Below are 22833 nucleotides of genomic sequence, written 5' to 3'. Positions count from 1 at the left end.
GTAGTCAGAGGCTCAACTGGAATCAAGGAAGTGAAAAATTACAAAAAGCCATCAAGAGAGTTGGTCAGTAGGACTGTGATTAGCCCAGCTGTGTCTGCTAGCTGGCAATCATGAAGTCAGGATTCTATCCTCCCGGAGACTGGCAGACAAAAGCCCTATCCTTTCTGATGATTGTGTGTCAAAGCAGTGGCTTTCAGTTCCTTGAGAAAGATATTCCTGGGCTTCAAGAGAAACCTGTGTGTGTGTGTGTGTGTGTGTGTGTGCGCGCGCGCGCGCGCGCATGCACATGCACATATGTGCGCATATGTCCCTGAAAAGGACAGAGGATGGACTTATAACTGTAAGCTTTTTAAAGTCAATGTTCTAAGAAAGAGGGGTCAGAGGCCTATTGTCAGGGTTGGTCAAGGCCCAGTGCAGGCCTTTGGCTGGAGTCCTGTTGTATTTCTCAGTGGGTGCCAGCCAAGAAGAGGAAGGGGTGGTCTAATCTCAAAGAAGGGACTACAAAAGCTTGGAGAAGTGAGAAGGCATGGTTAGTTTAGAAATGTTGTCTGGTTTAATGGCGGGTATGTTGGGGGGAAGGAGTGGGAGCAGATAAGTCTGAAAAGGTAACTTACAGAGTCTGAAGGGTCATGCCAAGGAGTTTGTGTTGTATTCTGGGGCAAGGAAGAGATCGTCAAGATTACAGGTGAGCGAGGTGACCCATTTGTAGATTAGAGATGAGTGGGCCATCGTGGAGGATGGTTTAGAGGGACGGTGAGGTGATAGGTTCAGAAAGACTGAAACAGGGAGAAAACTGTGGACTCTGAAATGATTTCTTAAAGGAATGAAAACCTGGATTGTGACAGGGCAGACAAGGTGAGGGAGATGGCTTTAAGAGGATGGGGCAAGAATGTGGAGATATTAAGATGCGCAAATGAGAGGGGGATTTGGGGACCAAATTGAGGTTTGGGTTCTGCATGACTCCAAGAACATGGCAGACTTTGTTGACATGACTGTAGTGTGTTTGTTTCTTCCTTCTTCCTATTTACTGGACTCATGCCCTTAATAAGAGAGTTGAGAGGAAGACCCTTCCACCTGAATTCAGGAATCGTGTTTGGGATGCTTCACGCAGAGTTCTCTACCATTGTTACTTTTATCTCATCATAGGAAAGTAATGAATAGTTTACTTACTTCCTGAGCATAACAGCCAAGGCAGAAAGAGGTGAAATGCTTTGGTTTCAACATGAATCTAAGGTGGAGTTGAAACAGGACCAATTTAATTCCACTGGATAATCATTCAGTTAGGATCTGTGATGTGCCAGGCTGTGCTGGATATTTTGGGAGCCCCTAAATTAGTAAGACTTTTCCCTTCTCAGAAACAAAAACAAAAACACAACAAAAACCAACAAACAACCCATAGTTGTTTGGGTATGCGGATATGGACACAACCGAGGGAGGGTGGTATGCTAGTTTGCACTGTAAAGGGAACTTGGAAGAGGGACTAGTCAGTTTCAATAAAGTAAGTAGTGGAGACTTGATGGTAGAAGTCTTTGTAGGAGATGTCAGGGCAAGTATGGGAAGGGAAGTATCCTGTAATTGCATGGCCTGCACTGAGAGCTTTGCTCTAGGTTCCATTTTCCATTCATCCTCATCTACATTCAACTAAAGAAGTGGGTTCTAGGATTTTGTATAAAAAGTGCTGAGAGGAGACTTCTCTTAGCCCCTTTCCGAAGGCAGCCTTAATCTCAGATGCATCAGTCACTAAGGATGTATTAGGCACTTGACTCTGTACTGGAGTAGAAAGGGGAGTTACCAGGAAGCACTTCTTCCCTTCCTTTCTCTTTTGACGATTGTATTATGAACTGTTAAGACGCACAGAGAGCACATGGTATAATGTATCATGAACATGGTATAATGTATAATGTGTCCATGAACCCACAAGCCAACTACAGAAATTAGTATTAATAACACACTGAAGTTCCCTATGTCTTTCACCAATCACATCTTCCTCCTTTTATCTTGTTCCCCAGTATGTATATAGGAATATGGATATAGAGATCCTTAGCCTGATTAGTTTTGCTTAATTTTTTGACAAATGATAGAAATATACCTATCCTTTAAAACCATTTCTTCTAATGGTTTTCTAATATATTTTTGAGCACTGACCATATCAAGTTACTCAGCCTAGAGCATACTCACTAATGGTCAGTTATACAGTGCCCCATTGCAGGAATATGCTATGATTTACTGACCAATTAGCCTCAGATGGACTTTGTGTTATCTTTAGCTTTTCTCATTAATAAACCGTACCGCTCTTTGTATCTTCGTACTTGCCTCTGGGATATGTGGGCAGAAGTGGAATTGTTGGTCATAGGATTTGTACATCTTAATCTTTATTAGATAATGCTAAATTGCTTTCCTTTTTTTTTTTTAAGATTTTATTTATTTGAGTGAGAGAGAGAGAGAGAGAATAAGCAAGGGGCAGGAGCAGAGAGAGAGGGAGAGACAGGCTTCCCCACCAAGTAGGGAGCCTGTTGTGTGGTGCCCAGGACCCTGAGATCATGACCTAAGCCAAAGGCAGATGCTTAACCGACTAAGCCCAGGGACCTACTCAATTGCTTTCCAATGTGATTTTAACAGCTTCTACTCCCACCAGTATTGCATATAAATAACCATTACTCCACATTATCTCCAATACTTGACATTATCAGACTTTTAGATTTTTGCTGATCTGGTTGATATAAAATGGTAACTCACATTGGTTTTAATTTGCATTTCTCTAATGACTAACTTAAATGTTCTTTCATATGTCAGCTAGCTGTGTGTGTTTCCCCTTCCATGAAATATCTGTTCTTGTGCCCATTTTTCTACTACTACTCTTTTTCTTAGGAATTCTTTGTAGATTCTGGATAGTAGTAACCCTTTGTTTGTTTCGTGTCTGGCAAATAGTTTTTTTCACCTTGAATCTGTTATGAATCTTTTGATTAACAACATTTCTTAATTTTAGTGAGGTCTAAATTATCAGTTCTTTGTAGTTTTAATGTTTTTTTTTTTAATTTTGCTCAAGAAATCCTTGTAACCTGAAAGTCATAAAGATTTTTTAATAGGTCTCAAAATTTTGTCTGCATGACATAGGCATGGGATGTTATTTTTTTTTTTTTTGCCATGTGAAAAACCAATTATCTCAGCATCTACCTTTTCCACAGTGATTTGCAGTATCATCCATGTCCCATATTAAGTAAAGCATAAATGGATGGTTTTGTTTGAGGGTTCTCAACTATGGTCCAATTGTATATTTGTTGTTTTATACAAATAGTACACTGCCTTAATGACGACAGCTTTATGTAAGGTTTTATCTGATAAACAAAATTATCCTTGTTCTTCAAAAAAGTCTTGGGTATTTTAGAGTTTGCTTTTCCAGGGAAATTTTGTAATCAGCTTATCAAAGTCAATAGAAAAATTTGGTGGGATTTAGATTGGAATTCCATTTAATCTATGGATTGGTTTAAGGAGAAAAAAATATATATATATATATATAAAATATATATATAAAGATTTTATTTATTGGGGCACCTGGGTGGCTCAGTGGGTTAAGCCGCTGCCTTCAGCTCAGGTCATGATCCAGGATCCTGGGATCGAGTCCCGCATCGGGCTCTCTGCTCCGCGGGGAGCCTGCTTCCCTCTCTCTCTCTGCCTGCCTCTCTTTCTACTTGTGATCTCTCTCTGTAAAATAAATAAAATCTTTAAAAAAAAAGATTTTATTTATTTATTTGACAGAGATCACAAGTAGGCAAAGAGTGGGGGAAGTAGGCTCCCTGCTGAGCAGAGAGCCCGATGCAGGGCTCCATCCCAGGAGCCTGGGATCATGACCTGAGCTGAAGGCAGAGGCTTAATCCACTGAGCCACCCAGGTGCCCCGAGAATTTATATTTTTATAATATATTCCTATCTTCGAGTACGGTCTATCTTTCCACTTCTTTAGATCTACTTTAATGTCTTTCAGTAAAATTTTATGATTTCCTCCACTAAGGTCTTCTACATTTAAAAAGATATTCTTAGGTAGTTTACATTTTTTGTTAATATTTTATATTGTTTATTCAAAATACATTATCAAACTTTTTGTGGTTGTTACATAGAAATAAAATGCATTTTTTGTATATTAACATGATAGCTAGAAAACTTGCTAAACTTCTGGAGCCAATTATTTGCCCATTTTGGTTTTCCAATTTCTTATAGTTACATCATCTATGATTGGTAACGGTTTGGTTTCTTACATTCCATTTTTTATAAATTTCATTTAGGTTTCTAGTATAACTGTACTGACTAGAGTCCTCAGTACAAAACTGAATGGAAGTGGTGATAGTAGTTATCTTTCTCTTATTTATAATTTAGAATAATTACTTCTAATGTCTCACTATCTGGGATAATTTGCATAGATAGTCTTTACTCAGTTAAGGAATTTCTACTCCTAGTTTGCTAAGGGTTTTTTTTTTTTTTTAATTGTATTTTTATTTTATTATATCTTTTTTCTGCATCTATTAAGATATGTTCATAAGATTTTTCTATTTTGTTCTGTGCAAGTTGCAAAAAATATTATAAATTATATTCTAATGTTCCACTGTCCTCATATTCCTAGGACACACCTGACTTTTGGAGGTTAAACTCTATGTCTGCCATTTTCTTTGCTCATCATCATCCCTTTTTGCATCACTGATATTCCTCCTTGGTTTATTTTATTTTGGAATTTCTCTAATTAGGGTCTATGGACATGGAGCCCTCTGCATTTTCATTTATTTCTAATATCTTTATTTTTTCATAGAAATGGAAATTATAGATAGAGCACTTGTCCCACTTTCTTCCACATTATTGAAGTCATCAGTATGATAGCATTGGACTCAAGATCCAGCCTTGAAATTAAATTATTTTGTGACCTTAGGTAAATCCCTTCATGTCTCTGGACTTGGTGTTCTCTCATAAGATCAGAGTACAAGTGCTCTAAGAGGACTTCATGCTCTCATAGTCTGTGACTAGGACAAACGAATGTATGTGTTGCTAGCGTTAGAATACAGAGAGTGGAAGAGAGTCAAAGAACAGAAAGTGAGAAATAGAGAAACAGGGAAAAGGAAGACAGGATTACATGTTTATGATTGTTTAGAATTTTCTGGGAAGAAATTATGTATGTCCTGAGTCCCAGTGATTTGTCTATTATTATTTGCTTATTCAAAACCAGCTTGTGTATGGCACCTTTAAAAATGGTGGCCTCTTGGGGCGCCGAGGTGTCTCAGTTGATACAGTGTCTGACTCTTGGTTTCAGCTCAGGTCATGGTCTCTCACGGTCTTGAAATCAAGCCCTGTGTCAGGCTCTGCACTCAGTGGGGAGTCTGCTTGAGGAGGAGACTCACCCCTTTCCCCCCACAACCCCACACTCCTGAATCCCTCTCCTTACCACCCTGCACTCTCTTTCTCAAATAAAAAATAAATAAATCTTAAAAAAAAAAAAAAAGGTGGCCTCTGAGTGCTGGCTTTCTGCATCTATGTTCTCAGATTCCACCAGCATTGGTAGGCCGACACGTGATGCCGGAGAGATGAAACCCAAGGCCAGACTGGGAAAGACAGAGATAATCTTTTCTGAATTTCATGGAGGACTTTCATGTACCCTCTAGTTCCAGTCACTCCTAAGGCTTAGTGGACAAACCAGTGGACTGGGTGTCAGGAGTACTGGGTTCCCCTGTAGGTCTGTTACTTAAAAAAAAAAAAAAAAGCTTTTAGTGAACAGTCACAATGGATTATTAACTTTATGTCTTGCATTCTTATCTGTAAAATGAAGGTAAAAATAATTCCAGATCAGTACATAAACAACGAATGCTGGAACACTGAAAATAAATAAAATAAAATGGAAAAAAATGATAAAACGAACAGTGAAAGTTTTCAAAATGCTAAATTACTCTCTCAAGTGTCTGAGTCTTTCTTTCATTTCCCCAAATGGCTCCATATCGATCAGCTCTGGTAGACTATAGAAGTCTTGAAAGCAGGAACTGCCTGATGCATACCCGTATCCTTCAAGATGCCTAGTACAGGGCAGATTCTTAGTGTCTGACAAGTCCACACAGTACGGATGAAGAAGTGTGAAAAAGTCAGCCGGTGTTGGTGGCAGAGACCTCCCACCCCCACATCCAGAGACCCATTTGGGGGTTGGATCCAGCTTTAAAGGCAAAAAATCCTTCACTTGTAAGGTTAAGACACAGAGTGGTCAAGTAATTTTAGAATACATCCAACCTTAAGATCTTCTGTGCTGTTAGTGGAGGAGAGTGGGTGCCTTCATACTCTTGCTGGCACCGTGTTTGCTCTGAGAGGCATTCCCTTCTCAGAAGACCATCTGGAAAGCAAATGATATAAAAAATGAATCACAGTAAAAGGGGTCAGAAGAAAGGAAACCAGGATTATCCACCTCAAAAAGAATTCCACACAAAGACAAGTATATGTAATAAGAAGTTTATTGGATTTCTAAATATAATAAAGGAGTTGCAGATCTTTTACAGAAAAAAAAGGAATATCATTTTTGTATTCTTATAGAGCATTGGAAAAACATAACTCAGAGGAAAAAAAGAAGGTAAATAGAAATGTTTTAATATAATTGGATAATACATAAATACAAAGAAAATACCCAAATCACTTGCTTATAACAGGTTTTATTCTTATTTTCATAAGGAATCATGTAGGTTATTTTGGATAAGTCAGTGATGGTTCATGATGTAGTGGAGAAAAGTGATTTTCTAAGAATAAAATAAGAAAGAGGAACCTATATTTTAGGAATATCATGGCTCTGTCAGTACCACATATGTGAAAAAAGGCATATTCTCTATATGTGTTCGTGTGGCTTTCCCTAAATCAGGGAATGTTATTCTGACTAGCAGCTGATCATGGTGGGGCTAACCTTGTACTCAGTGGGACATTCTTGCTCTTGGTGGAGAGAAAACCTGGCCTCTACCTGTCTCCCCCTTCTCCTTTACCATTTAACATTCACACAAAACTCTCTCTCTCTCACAGTCATGGTCGTCAGGTTGACACCTGGAGCAGAGCCCTATTGTCGCTTTCCCCACCATCTTGTTCCCAAAGAGAAAACCCCCGTATCCTAATACTTCTGACACCACACAGAGATTCTTCAACCCTTATCTAGCACTGACATCTGATGCTCTAAAAAATAGAAAATGACTAGTGTTGAAATTGGATAAGGTAAAAACAGAAAACGAACGTCAACAGGAAGAGTAGACATTTTTAGTGAAGAGTATCACTCTTTCTCCAGGGAGCCAACTGGTCTCATAAAACGATGACAGCTAACGCAGGGTGGTCCACACTTGAGATTATGCAACAGTAATCTGTTCCAGCCTCATCCCTGGTGTATGTAGGGGGGCTCCTTATATGGAAGGCAGAATGGTGGCTGACTGCAGTGCCATGGAAACCATCTCCTATAGCTCATTCCTCTCTACTTCCTTTTGGTGAAAAGTGGGTGGGGCAGGAGATAACTTTGTGACCAAGACAACGTCAAGAGCTTCCTTGGAGAGAGGCTAACTGGAGGCATCTCTCTTTCCCAAAGGAGAGGCGTATTCAAATGAACATGGAGCCAAATGACTTAGAAGGAAAGAGAGCGACTTGGCAAGCGTAATTTGCCAGCTGGTTGAGTCAGACGACACATTGAGAAAGATCTTTTTTGGAAGCACGTCCTCTCTTCAACCCTTTTTCCTAAAATCATGCACGGTCTCCCTCGTCCTATTTCCCCGGACCCTCTCCTGCGCCACACCTGGAGACGAGTCCCTCATTCCGGGCCGTGCCGCTGTCCCATCAGCAGCATCTATGCCTGCGACGCCCACGACAGAACTACGGAAACAAAAGCCACTCGATAACATATGCTACTATTTTTAGGAGTCAAAGTAAAGATGCTCTAAGGATCTGGCAAGGACATTTGGCCCCCTGAGCCTCCAATCCTCACAGCCAAGACTTTTCTTTCATTTTCTCTGATATTAGCCTGAGAGATAAAAGGAGGGGAAAAAAAAAATGGACTGACAGGCGAAACCCACCAATGCTAAGTTTATAAAACACACATACGACCCATATCCTAATAATACAGATCCTGGCTCTATTAATTCTCCTTGACACTGTTTCCTTCTGACTGAACATTCCAGTTCCGTCCGGCATCGAGTCCCTGGGAGCAGACTACAGGAAGCCTTAGCGGTGTGCCGCCATCCAGTCAGATATAAATACCAAGTGGCTGTATCAGCAAGGAATGCTCAGGGAATGTGTTTGCAGCCTGTTTCACGGTGCCACTCGAGAGGGGATATTGGAAATGAGTGACTTTCTTCCATTTGGCAAGCGTTCCTCATCTTAGCACCTACTCCTTTAGATGGTATGTTTTTGAAGGCTGCACAGTATGACTCCGGGTACCGTGTGTACATACATATGTAGGAATAACGTTTATGTTTCTCAGAATAGGCACTTTTTGAAGGCAGTAAATCTAAAAGTAAAGTTAATAGAGCCTATATTTAGTGCTCATCTTCTCACTTTGCTGATGTGTATGCTGAACAGAAGATCACAGATTTGAGTCAGTCTCGCAAAGAGGCCGGAGTCGGCAAATGGCTATATTCAGAGCTGGGGAAGTCTTGCCAACTCAACTGTAGCTGTTAAAAAGGCAGACTTGGAGAAGGTGCAATAGTTTTTCTCAAAGGTGACGGCACAGAAGGAGAAAAGCCTGTGACAAAGCCACGAAATAAAAGCTCGTGTGTGCAGCACAGAAAAATTACTATCCTCGGGCTCCGCATCTCCATGTCACGTCTCCTTCGTGGCACAGATTTGCTACTCAGAAAGTTCTTTCCCTTCTTTTTTTTTTTTTTTTTTTTTTGTGCGTCTTATAATTGCACATATTCCCAGTAGAGAAAGAGCCCCAAATCTGCTAAACGAATGATAAATGTGGAGTTTAAAAGACAAAACAAAATAGTTCGCTGCACAGATAGCCCGGAAGAAGTTAATGCTACATCCAGCTGTGAAAATGCAGCATCTAAGTTTAAATTTTCACTTAAGGCACATTCAATCACAGGATAATTTTATTCACACTAACGGATCAGACAATCAAGTGTCATCTTTAATTCCGTTTGCTCTTTGATGGGTTTCCTGAAAAAGAACAAGGACAGAATTCAGATTTTTAGGGGGGAAATAGATTCTGACTTTGTTTACTAAGGAAAGAATTCTTGGATCATTTACTTATCAGCTTTCCCAAGAGAGTAAACGGGGAGTAAGAGGAAGTAAGTCTTTTAAATGTGATTCTGCAACAACTTCACTATACACACTGGTGATAAGATTCAGTTTCCAGGGTCCTGACTCTCATCAAGGATATGTCTCAATTCTGACATTTCAGTGGGGTGAGGAGACCCCCACGGTGTCTACCAGTTTCAGTGTGCTACCTAGGGAGAGAGGTCTAGGGCACTCTGGCTCGTTCTGGCAATCTCTCCCTGATGCATAGATGTGCTTGGCATTCATCGAAAAACAAAGCAGAAGGGTTAGTAAAATGCAAACGTTGCCTAAATATCGACTTGCCTTTTAGGATTTGAAATGAAAATCAGGCCATTTCTATTGTTGGCATTTAACTGATCAAAATCCCGTCTCCTCTGAAGTCTGAGTCTGAAGGAATGAACGCCATTGGCAGACACATCACAACCTGGCTATGTTCTTCTCCTGCTTCTGGCTTATGGTTCCTAAGTGATTATCAGCTGTCACTCACAGAGAAAACGAGACGAGAAGGTATTGGACTTTTTCCCCCTTTTATAATTAAGTCTCTTAAGAAAGAAAAGAAAGGAGACATGCATCCAAGAAAAACCAGCTTCTCCCCTTTTTACATTTTCTAAAGCAGTTCAGAAATGGCATTAAATAATTTGGTGAGGAAAGACATCCAGACTTAATATCTACTCCCTCATGATGGAGTAAATGGAGTCAGGAGAGGAAGTGTGATTCTCTCCTCTTGGCACAGAGCTCGCAGGCACCTTCCAACGCGGGAACAGGATGCTTTAGTCAGAATGGCCCGGGAAGAGGCTTTACTCTTTTCCCCACACATAGAAATGTAAAGAGAGAATCAGGCAGGAGAGATAAACACTTTGGTTTCCACCCCCACCTCAAATCGCTTTGGCGTATTTTAAGAGATAAATGGATCCATACAAAATTTAAAGAGCTTTCTCTTTTCCTTCTTGGCAGCCACAAAAATGGGTCAGGTCTAGGAATTATTAATTTCCTGGCCTGAAAAACCCAAGTGTTTTAAAATAAGATTTCTTTTTTGAAGGCTCGGCTTTCTTGGAAGACGTCTGTATGTGCATATGCGTGAGACTGTGTGCACGCACGTGCACGGGTGTGTGTTTTAAAGACAACGCAATTGTGTTTTCCCTACATATGGAGGACGGCATCATGTAGAAGGGAGGAAGGAGAAGTTTTATTCATAATTTTCTTTACATTATGTGAAGGGAGATCAGTGGTTGTGACTCCCTTTCTTTTTTTAAAGGGAAGATGCTTCTCCATCTTCACTACCTCACGGTCCTTTTTTTCCTGCTAAGGAGATGTCACAGGCTCCACCTGGGGGAGTTTCTACCTGGGCGGAGTCACCTAGATAATTCTGGAGAGTTCTCAAAATTCTTCTTCTAGTCACCCACTCCCAGGTGGGGGTACTCTGTCTCTCCTACAAGAACTGCTCTCCACAGCTTCAGCCAGAGCATATCTCAAGCCTCACAGGAAAACGAGGCACCTCTCCAGGCTTAGAATGTTGCCATTTCCGCCAAGGGTACTACCCTGCTGGCCCCGCTGGCCCATCCTGTGTGTTCCAGGTGTGAAGTGTGGAAAGGGGTGCGAGGCTGTCTGCGACTTTATGTGGCCTTCATTAATCCCAGGGACTAAGTAGAGGGAGGCTGAGAGCAGCCTGATGGACGGTAGAGGGAAAAGCCTAGAAAGCTTATTAGATGAGATCATTTTACAGGTTTCCTACAGGAGATTTAACCTAGATGAAGAGAGAATACCTTGCCTTCGGTTCACAGATTTTAACTGGAAGCCAAACAACTATAATGAGAAATGGGAGAAAAGGGAAGCGCAAGAGCACGCATCAAAAGGTGCACCTTCCCGGGGAACGCAGCTCAAGAGAAGGAATGGGGAGTTGTTGGCCTGCCACATAGGGCAGCTTCTAGAGTATCACGGAGGCTTCTGAGTGAGCATCCGGGGAACAACGCAGTACCAAACCCCCAGAATAGGCAAACACGAATTCCAAAACCATACCGGCCTGGGCAGCCCTGTCTCTCCAATGGCAAACACCGAAGGCAGAGCTGCATTCAGTCCTGCAGCCTCTGTTCGCAGACAATTCAAAGTCATGGGGTGGGTGGGTGGGAAGCTCCTGGTGCACTGACAGATGCCTTGGGCCTCAGTAACTGTAAACCGGAAGGAAGAACCCTCCGCATTGTTTTCCTCCAGCAGTCTCTGTCTCTGGGGGTCATAAATCGTAGCCCATGGGAGAGAGACCTGTCTTAGGGACCCAGTCGCCTCTGCCCTCCACTGCATTTGACATGACATGAACTTGGTTGATAGGCTGCACCTCACAGCTGCTGAGCTTTCCCCTTTGTGGAAAGTAAACCAACAGTCTCTGGGGAGATTTGCTGCCGTGTGCTTCAGCGCCACAGCTGTTCTCGGTGGTGGCCTTCCCCGACCGCCATCATCACAGTGCCGGTCAGACAGAATACCTGGTCGTTCCCCACCGCATGACACAGAAGATGCGTGCAGGCGCTTAGCCATCGGAGGCCCTGCAGCACACACGTGGCTTTGCCTCCTGAGGTCTAGGATGGGTTAGGAGAACAGCTCTGGATGCCTTTGCACAGGGGGCACATTAGTCTGGGCAAAGCACACATTGTGCTCGGAGGTATTCTGTGCCCCTAGAGTGGCGGCTGGAGAGCACAGTGGACTTGCACGACCTGGCTGCGTCCCCAGATCTGCCACTTACCAGCTGCATCGCTTCTGGCAAGTCACTTAACAATTCTGAGCCTCAGCTCTCTCTTCTAGGATAGGGCTATTAATAACCTTCCTCCCAGGGCTGTTTCATGTGTGAAAGCAGTTTGTAAGCTCTCTTAGGAATTATTATTTTAGAGCTCAGAAAGCCACCCCCAGGTCCTGCCCAGGAGACTGGTGACAGGTTCTGCCAATAGGGCCCTCTAATTCTAACCTGGAGAGGAACAGGGTAACAGTCCATGGTAACCCAGGGCACCGCTGAAAGAATGTATATATTTCTACCTAAGACCGGAACATCCTATCAGTCTGTCCCCCAAGAACCATTTCCTCTGACAAAGAACAATTAGACAAAAGTAGAGTTTCAACAGAACCACTATCTTTTGCATTTGACTTCTTCCTTTTTAGAAGTGGAGATTTTTTCAACCCCTTAAGGTCCATTATCATCAGGCCAGGTAACTGGAGGGCGCTGTTCATGGGCTGGGCACTGGGGGGAGGGCATAAGCTATGTATGTACCAACTGTCAGAACCATTTGTCTTTTGAGTCAGAAAATAAAAACAACAACAAAAAAGTCATCAACTCTAAAACCTGACCCTCAGAGAAGGCTTCAGACTCTTTTTAAGGCTCTTTAAAGGTTTTTTAATCTTTAGCTAAAAAATCAAAGTTTTTTTTTTTTTTTAATGTAATGTGTTGCCAAAATGAAAACAAATATATTTGGAAGGAAAATGAAGGGAGGAACAACATTTTATTATGTGTTAAAGATGAGTTTTATGTGGCACTCAGGCAAGCATAATCTCCAAACTCGGTTCTGCTTCAGAGTCAAGGGGAGTTTGGAACAAAGTCTGATGGAGGAAATGGAAGACCCAAGAAGTTACGAACGTGTTGATACAGGTGACGCGTATGCAGAGACCGGATTACCACTTAGCAGTGACTCAGTAAAAGGGAATTTTAACACCAAGTGAAATTGATGATAGCAGGGTCTTTTCCAATTGTTGACCTAATATAATAGGAAAACAAGGCTGTCTTGCTTCTTCTCTTGCAGGTGTTCAAAAGACATGTGTGTTTGCTCTAAGAGTAGAATATCTATGCTATAAAGCTTCTTGTATGTGCCGGATTGTATTGGGGCGGCTCATTCTATCTTCCAATTATAAAGATACAAGATAGAAAACAGCAATTGAATTAGCCTTCCTCCATGCCTTTCCCCCTTCCCATTGACCCTGAATATCTGGAAATTTTTTCTCCTGTTAAGGAAATTCCAGAATCTTTAATACTTAAAGTATAGGGTCTTTCCTGAAGACAGTTTTGCTTTTCTAGTGTTTCTAGTACCTTAAATCTTCTTCAGCTTCATCAAGTCAATGAATCAGTTCAATATTTCTTACCAAATTTCACTCCTCCATGAAGCCCCAGTGATGCCACTGGGAAGCAGTACCCTTCTCGATGCCATCTTCCTGGGTCCCTGTTGAGCCTGTTTGATCTTACTGCAGCTTGACTGAATCAAAGCTACTTAGGGGCTGATTCTCCTACACTAATTGTTAAATTAAGATGAGTAAGGATGAGGAGGTTAGAAAGACAAAAGTAAAGAGAAATACAGACTCCTAAGGGTAGTTCCTAACTGATCTGCAGGGAAGCTGCTCACTTGGGTCTAAAGTGCAACATCTCTTGGTACACATATTTGAGCACGGGAAAACGGAAGTGAATCTTGAAACCAATCAGCAAGTAAATATTTAGGTCAAACCCCTATAAAGTAACCAGAACTCTTTTTACATATTCAGTATGGGAACGTGGACCAAAAAAAAAAAAAAAAAAAAGTGTTATTACTGGGAAGACAGAGACAAAGGGCGAGGGCTAAAGAGACTTTATGAACATTAACCAAGAAGTGAGAATGACTTTGATTTTGGCTACATCAAAAAGAGTATAGGAAACAATGTCAAAGGTCTATTTTATACACATGGAATATCTAGGGTCATCTATCTTCAACTCTCCCGAGTCTTTGTCCTTGGTGGAAATTTCCACGTTGACTACCAGTTTCCTTTGGGTGACTTCCATTTACTTTCAATCCTCAAAGAAAGTGTTTCTACCTAGGCTGACCCAAAGTGATTACTAAGTTTCATTGAGTAGCATGAAATAAAATTAAAAACTATTTGTCCAAGTGTTCAAAGGAGAAGCAGAAGGGTGATCGGATTTGACACCATGTCAATAAATGGCAAAGAGTTGGAAGAGTTCATGATTACTAATCTCAAAGTAAAGATTTAGACATTAGCCTTGTTTTGTGAAGCCCTGGAGACAAACTTATATGCAGCACGAGGAAGAACTTTTGTAGAAAAGAGTTGCCCTAATAGTAGAATGGACTGCTGTGAACAGTACTACATACTGGCCAGGTCGAAGATATAGGATGGTGACTTGCTAGCAAAATAACAGAGGAGATTCAGGTCCTCAAAGAGCCCACGATTCTATGTTTGTTTGGAATGCCACCAACGGATGTCTGGGGTCAGCTAGAACCCTCTACACTAGTATATAATACAAGATGACATAGCGAGACCCGTCTCATTCTTGTTGAACCATTCTACTTCTGGGGCTTGAGAGTGAACTAGAAGCTACACTCAGTGCCAAGCCGACTGCATCTATTACGCGGGATGTTCAATAGGCTGCTGTTTGGGTCAGTGAGTTAAATGCCTATCACAGTTAGATGAATAAGGTTTTCTTTTGCCCCTAAGTGGATGAGTTGCTTGGAAAATTTAAAAAGGCACATTGTAAGGAAAGACTAATGCAAGTATCTTAAATTATACAAAGGAATTAGCTACAGGTTTTCTCTTCTCTCTAGTATATATAATCTTTTGCATGTAGAATATAAATTTTTGTTTGTAACAAAGGCTGGAGAGAGAGACATGTATTAGTGTGGTTCTAACCAGTAATAATCAGAAATAAACAGCAAAGCTTTTAGTAATTTTTTTGTGATTTCAAGGGGGGTAATGTTTATGAATTTCATAAAAGTGCATCTTCCATAAGACTTTTCACAAAAGAAACCACATGCATGTTGGATAACCAAAATAGTGTCTACAACTTCTTGCACAAGGGGCAGGAAAGTAAAACAGAGCAAGGGAGTAGTGTCCTTTACAGGAAAATAAGCCATTTTACATTTCCTTTTATTTTTTTAAAGTTAATAAGATAAAGTTAGTTTTCTGTGTTTGCAACGAAAAAAGAGAAAGGTGAGTACAAGTCAGTCATAGTTTGGCTGCTTAGGTACCACATTACAGAGAGTGGATGACTGGATTTCAACAAGAGAACGACAGATCTGAACTCCTACTTACTGTCATCATGAGGTAAGTATTGGAAAGGGAAAAACACTGCATGTGTGAAAGCAGGAACTTCTAACCTTCAGCGATGCTTGGGGTACAGTGCGGTGTGTGCCCAAGAGTGTGTCAGAATATAAATCACCATCTTTTAGGCAGAGAACGAGCTGTGCCCCTGTCTTGGAGGGGGCGAAAGGACACGTGTTACAAATTTCTGCAGTAGCTACGATCATGTCAAGGGGCCAGCAGCTGCTCTCATTCCCCTTTCTTCCAACAAGGGAAAAATATATGGTTATCCGTAGTGATTTTTAAATACCTCATAAACTTGGAAATATAAATATTTTACTTGTTTAAACAACTACAATTGTTGATGTCTGAAACCCCTCTGGAAGTTCTCAGAGTCACACTTTACAAGAACTCTCTTGCCATGATTTCAGTTGTAGACGGTCCCTTTTCTTTTCTTTTTTTTTTTTTTTTTAAAGATTTTATTTATTTATTTGTCAGAGAGAGAGTGAGTGAGAGCGAGCACAGGTAGACAGAGTGGAAGGAAGAGTCAGAGGGAGAAGCAGGCTCCCTGTGGAGCAAGGAGCCCGATGTGGGACTCGATCCCAGGACGCTGGGATCATGACCTGAGCCGAAGGCAGCTGCTTAACCAACTGAGCCACCCAGGCGTCCCAAGACGGTCCCTTTTCTTAAATCCCTCCTTCATCTCCTGAATTCCACTCTTCTTGGAGACAGGTTAAAACAAACAAACAAAAAAACAAAACCCCACAAAACTCTGCTTCTGTATCAAAACAACATACCCACTGAGACTTGGCAAATTCACGTATGTATTGAATTAAACATGTATTAAGTATGTTTTACTTCCCCCACATGTGACCCTCTGAAAAGGGAAAAATCAATGTCATTCCTGTGAAAACTTGCAGAAAGTGGAAGTGAGAGCAGAAACCAAAGGTGAAAATATATCCCTAGAAATATAAGCTTTTTCCAAACAGATTTTAAAAAAATGGACACAGAGGGCATACTTTTATCAATATTAGCCGGAGTTCAAAAGAATCTCAAAGCTGAATTTTAACAAAATGTTTTACTGACAGACCCAGACTTGTTCTTCTCAGGTTGCTTTTTTTGTTTTTTATAAACATACTACAGGCCTGTGAACTGTGCTCTGAGAACAACTCTGGCGCTGACCTACCCCCTGTAAAATACTGTGATTCAACTATTAGGATTTAATATTATGCTCATAGGCAAAATGTTGATATGTATAAAAATTCTGGAAAGATAATGGCTTTTCTTTGCCATGAGGAAAATTACCAAGTTTCATTAGGAATAAAATAACATGCCACACCACTTAAAAATGTTTGTTTTGGCCAAAATACTTTGCATTTTTTAAAAAAATTCCTAACCTAGTCTTAGAAAGATCAGTTTGCATATAGCTGAGAAAAGTAGGGCAGTCATAAAGAATTTGCCAAGAACTCTATGATCTGAGTCCCTGATGAAAAGTCATTAAAATCAATCTGAAAGACTCTATTATCTCATCTTGCTTTATGAATAAACACAATCTGGAAAATATGCCCTTTTAAAGGAAGGATTTATGGATGCCATGCATATTTGACAGTAGCTTCCTTCCCTTGTACATCTGTAAAGATCAGGATGCACTGATATAATTTACCTATGAAAAGTCCAAGCACAATAATATTAACAGGTAGGACGAAAAGCAGGACAGAATGTAAGAAAGGAAGGCAGGAGATAAAAAAGGAGGTGGGAGAGAAAAAGGCGAGGAGGGAGAGAAGAATTCTCACCAAACCATGGAGCTTTAATCAGATAATTTTTTAAAGGTTTGAAATAGTACGTAATATGCTACCCAGACAACAGCCTCTTAAGAAGAATCTCATTCTACGTATCTGTCATGTAAATAACAACCTGATATGTCCACGGTTGTACCATAATAATAACTCAGACCTCAACCTGTTCTGTCCACTATTAAATTAAGACAACAGACAAACCAAAAAGCTATGACAATTCCTAAACACGGATATGCTGAGTGGGTGGTAAAGACGCAAATGGAAATCTGTCTTCCTTATCCGACTACAACCAGAGAAAGACCATAAACAATCACTAACAACATTCAACATCACCTCCTGGCATAAAAGTGTTTTCTTAATTCAGGAATCCACAAGGTCCTTCCAAGAGACAAGGAGAAAAGAAACATTATTAGAACCCATTAAGATAAAGAGTTTACACTTCTCTGGATTTTGTTTTCCTGTCCGATGAGTGTACTTGGAAATCTGGGAGATGATTACTAACATTATGGATGCTCCAGTGAATATTCGTAGTGGCGCAGAGACTCTAAAAATAAGGCACATATACATGTTGCTCTCGGACTGTCTCCCACGAAAGTGCCCTGAGAGAGAGATCTCAAGAAAGGGACTTCAGGCACATTTTGTGGAGGTATATCTTTTTCAGCCTACTGGCTTCCTACAGATGGCTAAAGCAGGGTATGGAACATGCTGTCATATTTCATTCATAACACACATGTACTGTAGCTCCAGGCAACAGATGGACAATCACTTGTTTAAACTACAAATGTGAAATACTAAGGTAGCATGGCAATATTTCTAGAAATGTCTATGAGAAAAAGAAGCCTTTCCAAGCCAAGAGGAGTGGTGAGAGGCTGGGAGGTCACATCAGTGTTTCCCTGATCTCCCTAGCAGCTGCCATAATTTCCCCGACACCCTTCAAAACGTGATGATGGAGGGATCAGGGGGCAGCCGACACAGATTTGACAAGAGAAGCCCAAACCATATCAAATAGAAATAACACTGTTATCCCTGGCTGGTTCACATTAATAGGATTTTTACTAACTAGGAAAACTGTTGGAAGTTGTGTTTTCAGAGACCGGTCTATATTCAATAAATCCTCTACTACAGCCCTCTTGTCAAAGTGCTCTCTGTCTTCCTCTGAACCCAAATAAAAACACTTGTTTAAATGTAGTTAGAATTTTATAGACTTTAAACATCACCATAAACAATTTTTCAGAATCTTGCGTGGTGAGGAAACAATGATAGTGTTGATAACTCGGCTGCATGGGTCAGCAGACAGCCAATGAAGTAATCTTGATCAGAGAAGTTGCCCCTACATAAACAGTTTAGCAATGACAGGGAAAAAAAAAACCCACGTCTTTGAGCTGCCGAGATGTCCAGCATCTCAAAGCCTCGGTGCCTTATGCTGGGACACATGACTTAGTTGTGAGTTTCAAATGCAATTTTGATTGCAAACGAGACTTCATGTTGACTCAGTGTGAGCTAGGGATCCAGACAGTAAAGGAATTTGATTTTGGAATGGTATGCAGAGCCCATGACATAGTGGGTTTCTTTTTTCCTTTTCCACGTCTCTCATCACACCGAATTACCAAATATTTGTGTTCTTGACAATTTTTTAAAGCTGTATAGTTTAACAAACTTTCTCTTATATACTTTGATTTTTCTATTATTTATGAATTTAAATAACAATCAAGACTCTACACCAAAAGACAAAATAATTATAATTGTCAGGTAATAGTGATCTTTCTGTCTCTGTTATAGGCAAAACTTAACATAACTAAAACACTAAAGAGTGATTTGGCATTAGTTTAAACCAAAGGATTAATAGAAAAGACAAGAAAGCAATATAAATCATATACTTAAGAAATCCTGGAACAAAATAACATAGGATCCTTTCCTTACTCTATCTTGTGAAAGAAAAGAAATCTGAATCTAAATATTTCTGCATATGTGTGTGCACATTCATTATTACAAAAGTATAATAAGTCTATATTAAAAAGAGATTTACTTTAAAACTCTTTGGTAAAGATACTCTGAGGTTATGTGATAAAATTGTACTATAAAGACTGAAAGCCACCAGTATTCTGGCAATGCCACAGTGATGGTCTGTGACAGCATTTTCTTATAACTCTCTCTCTCTTTAAAATGCTTTGGCTTGTAAACATTTAGTTACACAAGGACTTAAATGTAACAAACAAGTAGAATGTTATTGCATTTTTAGGGTATAAATATTTCATACATTTTCCTCTTTTGGCAAAATTCATAATAATATGATGGTGCTTCAAGAGATAAAATCCATCCCTCAATAAATTGGGCTTTGGCCTAAGCACAATTTCCCCCAAGTATTTCATAGAAAACAAATTGCTGAGGCAATTCAAGCAAATTACATTATCTCTCCAATTGTCTAATAGTTAGTGCTTTTTGAGGTCATCAGCAAGTCTGATCTTGGAGGATGGAAATTCAGAGATATAGTCACTACAGTATCTTCAAATTCACATGCTGCCAAAAATGAATCCCATTGTGTTTCCCATTAAGAAAAATATAAGGCCAATGATAAGAGTAGCAAAGTAAGGAAAAGCAAAGTTTTCCGAGAAAACTTTGTGAAGTCCCAACTTTGGTGGTCTCTTTGGATGACCAAGGCAAAAAAAGCCACACATTAACTTAGGTGAGCTAATGGCCATAGGCTTAAGAATTTCTTATTGAAAAATAAAAAGAAAGAAAGAAAACTGAACAATCATTCCTACTAAAGTAAAATCGATGTAACTGGAATTCCTGAGGCATGGGTATAATTCAAAACAGGCACAAATACTTTTTAATTTCTGTTTTGAGGGTTAAAATTAAAAATTCAAATAAAAGTCAGACAAGAAAATCAACTTTATCACTTAATCATGAAAAAGGTATTTGTGGACTCAGGAAAGGGTGCATAAGGGAATGTTAACTATATTTGTTATATTTGATTTCTTAAACTGGGTGTTATGTATATAGGGATTCATTATATTATTATTTATATTTTGTGTATACTTAAAATACTTCATAATTTAAAAGTATATACTTGTGGAAGATTTGAAGAAACGTTTAAGAAATCTCAATCCAAAATACTCGATTAGTTTACAAATGGCAACCTGCTGTTACAAAGATGGGCGTCTCTCTTTAAAAGAAACAAGTTAGAACCCAAAAGAAGGGTTCTCTAGTTGGCAAGCAAGCATTTCAGTGCCCAGTAAGAGTTTGAATAAAGATTCTAGGCAGAGACTCTGCATATTTTTAGCTCAGAAAGGCAGTTGTGTTTTTTTTTGTTTTGTTTTGTTTTTTGTTTTTTTTTCAGAGATTGTCTTTGAAAAGTGTGGTATAAATGTCACATTCATGATATGAACACGTCTCCCGTGATATGCAATTTGAGTTGCAGTGGGATTATGGGAGTGATGAAACTGTGGTTTCACCATTTTTTCAAGCTTTCCTGTCGTTTTAAAGTAAACTAAACAAAACTCCACAATTTTATTTTGTGTGCTCTGATTTGTCAGGCAAAAAGGACCCGGGCCTGGGGCGGGGTGGAGGCGGTGGGGGGAGGAAGAATAGGCACAGTTCTTTACAACTGTCTTCCCCAACAGAAAACTCAACTTTGGTAGTTGTGTTTGGATCAAAAAACAACATGGCAATATTTCTGAGATGAAAAGCGGGACAGTATTGTAAATGTAATGTTCCAGAGAAAACAAAGTTTGTCTGAATTATGAGGTCTAGGTAGCACGGAAAAGGGAAATCTTAAGACAGAATGGTGGGATAATAATAAGCTTTTCAAAATACCCCCCAAATGCTTTTTTTCCCCTGCATTCCTTTAGGAAAAAAAAAAAGTGAACTTTGGATCTCTCTCATCAATAACTGTTTTCAAATGAGCCCTGACCACTGGTCACTACAGATTTTGAATTTCCAATCAAATTTGGTTACCAATTAAATTTGGGCTTATTTTAACCTATGTAATTTATAGCTTAAATTCTTTGTGGCCTAACATATACATGGCACACTATTTTTGCCCCCAAGGGGCATGACCGGTTTAGAGTAACAGAAAGATGTACTTTTTAATACACAGAAAAAGAGTGGCTATACTTCCTGTTCACAGGCCACGTGGAACTGACAGGACGGACCCTTCAAGCCTAAAAGCACCTGTGAGTTGGCCCGACTCACCCAAGAAAAACTGCGTGACAGCAAATACCACACTAAAAAAAGCCATTCAACCAGATGCAAAGTGAAACAAACATAGGGATTAAAAGTTACAGGAATGCAGAAGTGAATGGGATGGAGTATAATCCGTGCAAAAATGTGGAAGTCCTTGGGAACAAAGGCCCATCAAGGTCCTACATGATTAAATGTGAAATGTGTATTTGGTGAGAACGTTAAAAAAAAAAATCTCATCATCTATGTGCTTCTGAAGAAAGGTTAATATTAGAGGAAGAACAGAGACCATCTCACGGCTTGATTGCCTTTCCTGTATTTCCCATATCTTTGTTTTGTGCTTCCTTCTTCTCAGTGCCCCCAACTAAGCAGCTCAGCAGGCAGCTGTATTTAGAGGTCGGTGCTGGCCTTGGCGGTGAGCACCCTGATGCGGGCAGAGTTGCAGGTCTTACAGAGGATGTGTCCATCCAGAGGGTAGCAGCCTTGGTTGTCGCCTTCGGACAGGAGACCGCCACAGTCCTGGAAAAATGGAAAGGATGTAAGAAACCTGGAAACTAGGAGTGTGAGGACTGTTTTCCTTAGCTTTCCGTTTGACGCCTCCATAACGCGGTCACTTCCTACCTTTCCTCTTCCTGTACCCCTCACCGGACCCCTCCGGTCCTTCCCCAGGATACAACATACCATCTGGAACTAGGCCAAATGACAGATTGGGGGCATAAACACAAAAAGGGTAAAACGAACCCCACCTCCCACCGTCTCAGGTTATGTCACAGGAAATGCACATTCAAGAAGAGGAGAACCCAAGGGTCTGGGACCTCAAGGAGTAATTTTGTTCTCTCATCCAGGCAACAAAAACAGCAAGAACAAGAGAAAATAAAACAAGAGGAGATCCCTAACTGCTAAGTCATCTTAACACTTGATCACGAGTCTTGGGATCTCTCAAAAGAAATACACAGGCGCAGGGACAGAACTCCTGGGCCGTTTCTGGGCAGAAGCAGGTCTGGAGAGGGCCTGCTTCCAAGCAGAAGGGCCAGCCCTAGGCTCCGCATCCTGGCTCCAGCTGTTGCGAGAAAACAAAACTCTAACGTGTGCTGGGAGTACTGGTTTGCTGCACGTTCTGAGGGAGACAGTGTGGTGTGGGAATGTGTTGGACCGAGAGCCGGCCTCTCCCGGGGGCGCCCCTTAGCTCTGCCTTGGTGTCACTGAGAAGAGTTCTTGCGTGTCCAACTCACCAAGCCTTTGGGAGGATCAAAGAGGAAACTGGATGTGAGTGTACTTTGAAACAAATGCAGGGAGTACCAGAGCTGGGAAGGATCAAAGCAACGTCCTACTGTCAATAACACCTCTGCAGCTCCATTTTGGAAAGTGACATGTAACCGCCAAATGCCGGCCCTTACTTTGGGAGGACATGGAAGTTTCTTTGAAAAGAAAAATACAGGACTTCCTCTGGCCGTATGTGGCCCTCGCTCACTTCAGCAGAAACTCTTCTAAAAGGCCAGCACCATCGCACACGCCCTGCTGCTGCTGTCTGTTAAGACAGTCGGGAGGTCACTGGTGCTCCCGTC

The 22833-nt window shown here is 40.7% G+C and overlaps 1 protein-coding gene across 14 annotated transcripts in view; it reads right to left on the bottom strand.

Annotated features, from left to right (window-relative positions):
- Positions 1-8828: 8828 nt before the first annotated feature.
- LOC101676863 (LIM domain containing preferred translocation partner in lipoma) overlaps positions 8829-22833 on the bottom strand; it is a 655863-nt gene continuing 641858 nt past the window's right edge. For all 14 annotated transcript variants that reach the window (XM_045088088.1, XM_045088086.1, XM_045088092.1 and 11 more), the window contains one exon: positions 8829-21787. In XM_045088088.1, the coding sequence (XP_044944023.1) occupies positions 21659-21787 (129 nt within the window). In that variant the 3' untranslated portion in view covers positions 8829-21658. The remainder of the gene's footprint in view (positions 21788-22833) is intronic.

Source organism: Mustela putorius, unplaced genomic scaffold, assembly GCF_011764305.1.
Source record: "Mustela putorius furo isolate JIRA1106 unplaced genomic scaffold, ASM1176430v1.1 tig00003834_pilon_pilon_pilon, whole genome shotgun sequence".
In the NCBI taxonomy this organism is placed as follows: Eukaryota; Metazoa; Chordata; class Mammalia; order Carnivora; family Mustelidae; genus Mustela; species Mustela putorius.
Note: the sequence above shows the minus strand (reverse complement) of the source record. Positions and strands in the feature narration are given on the sequence as shown.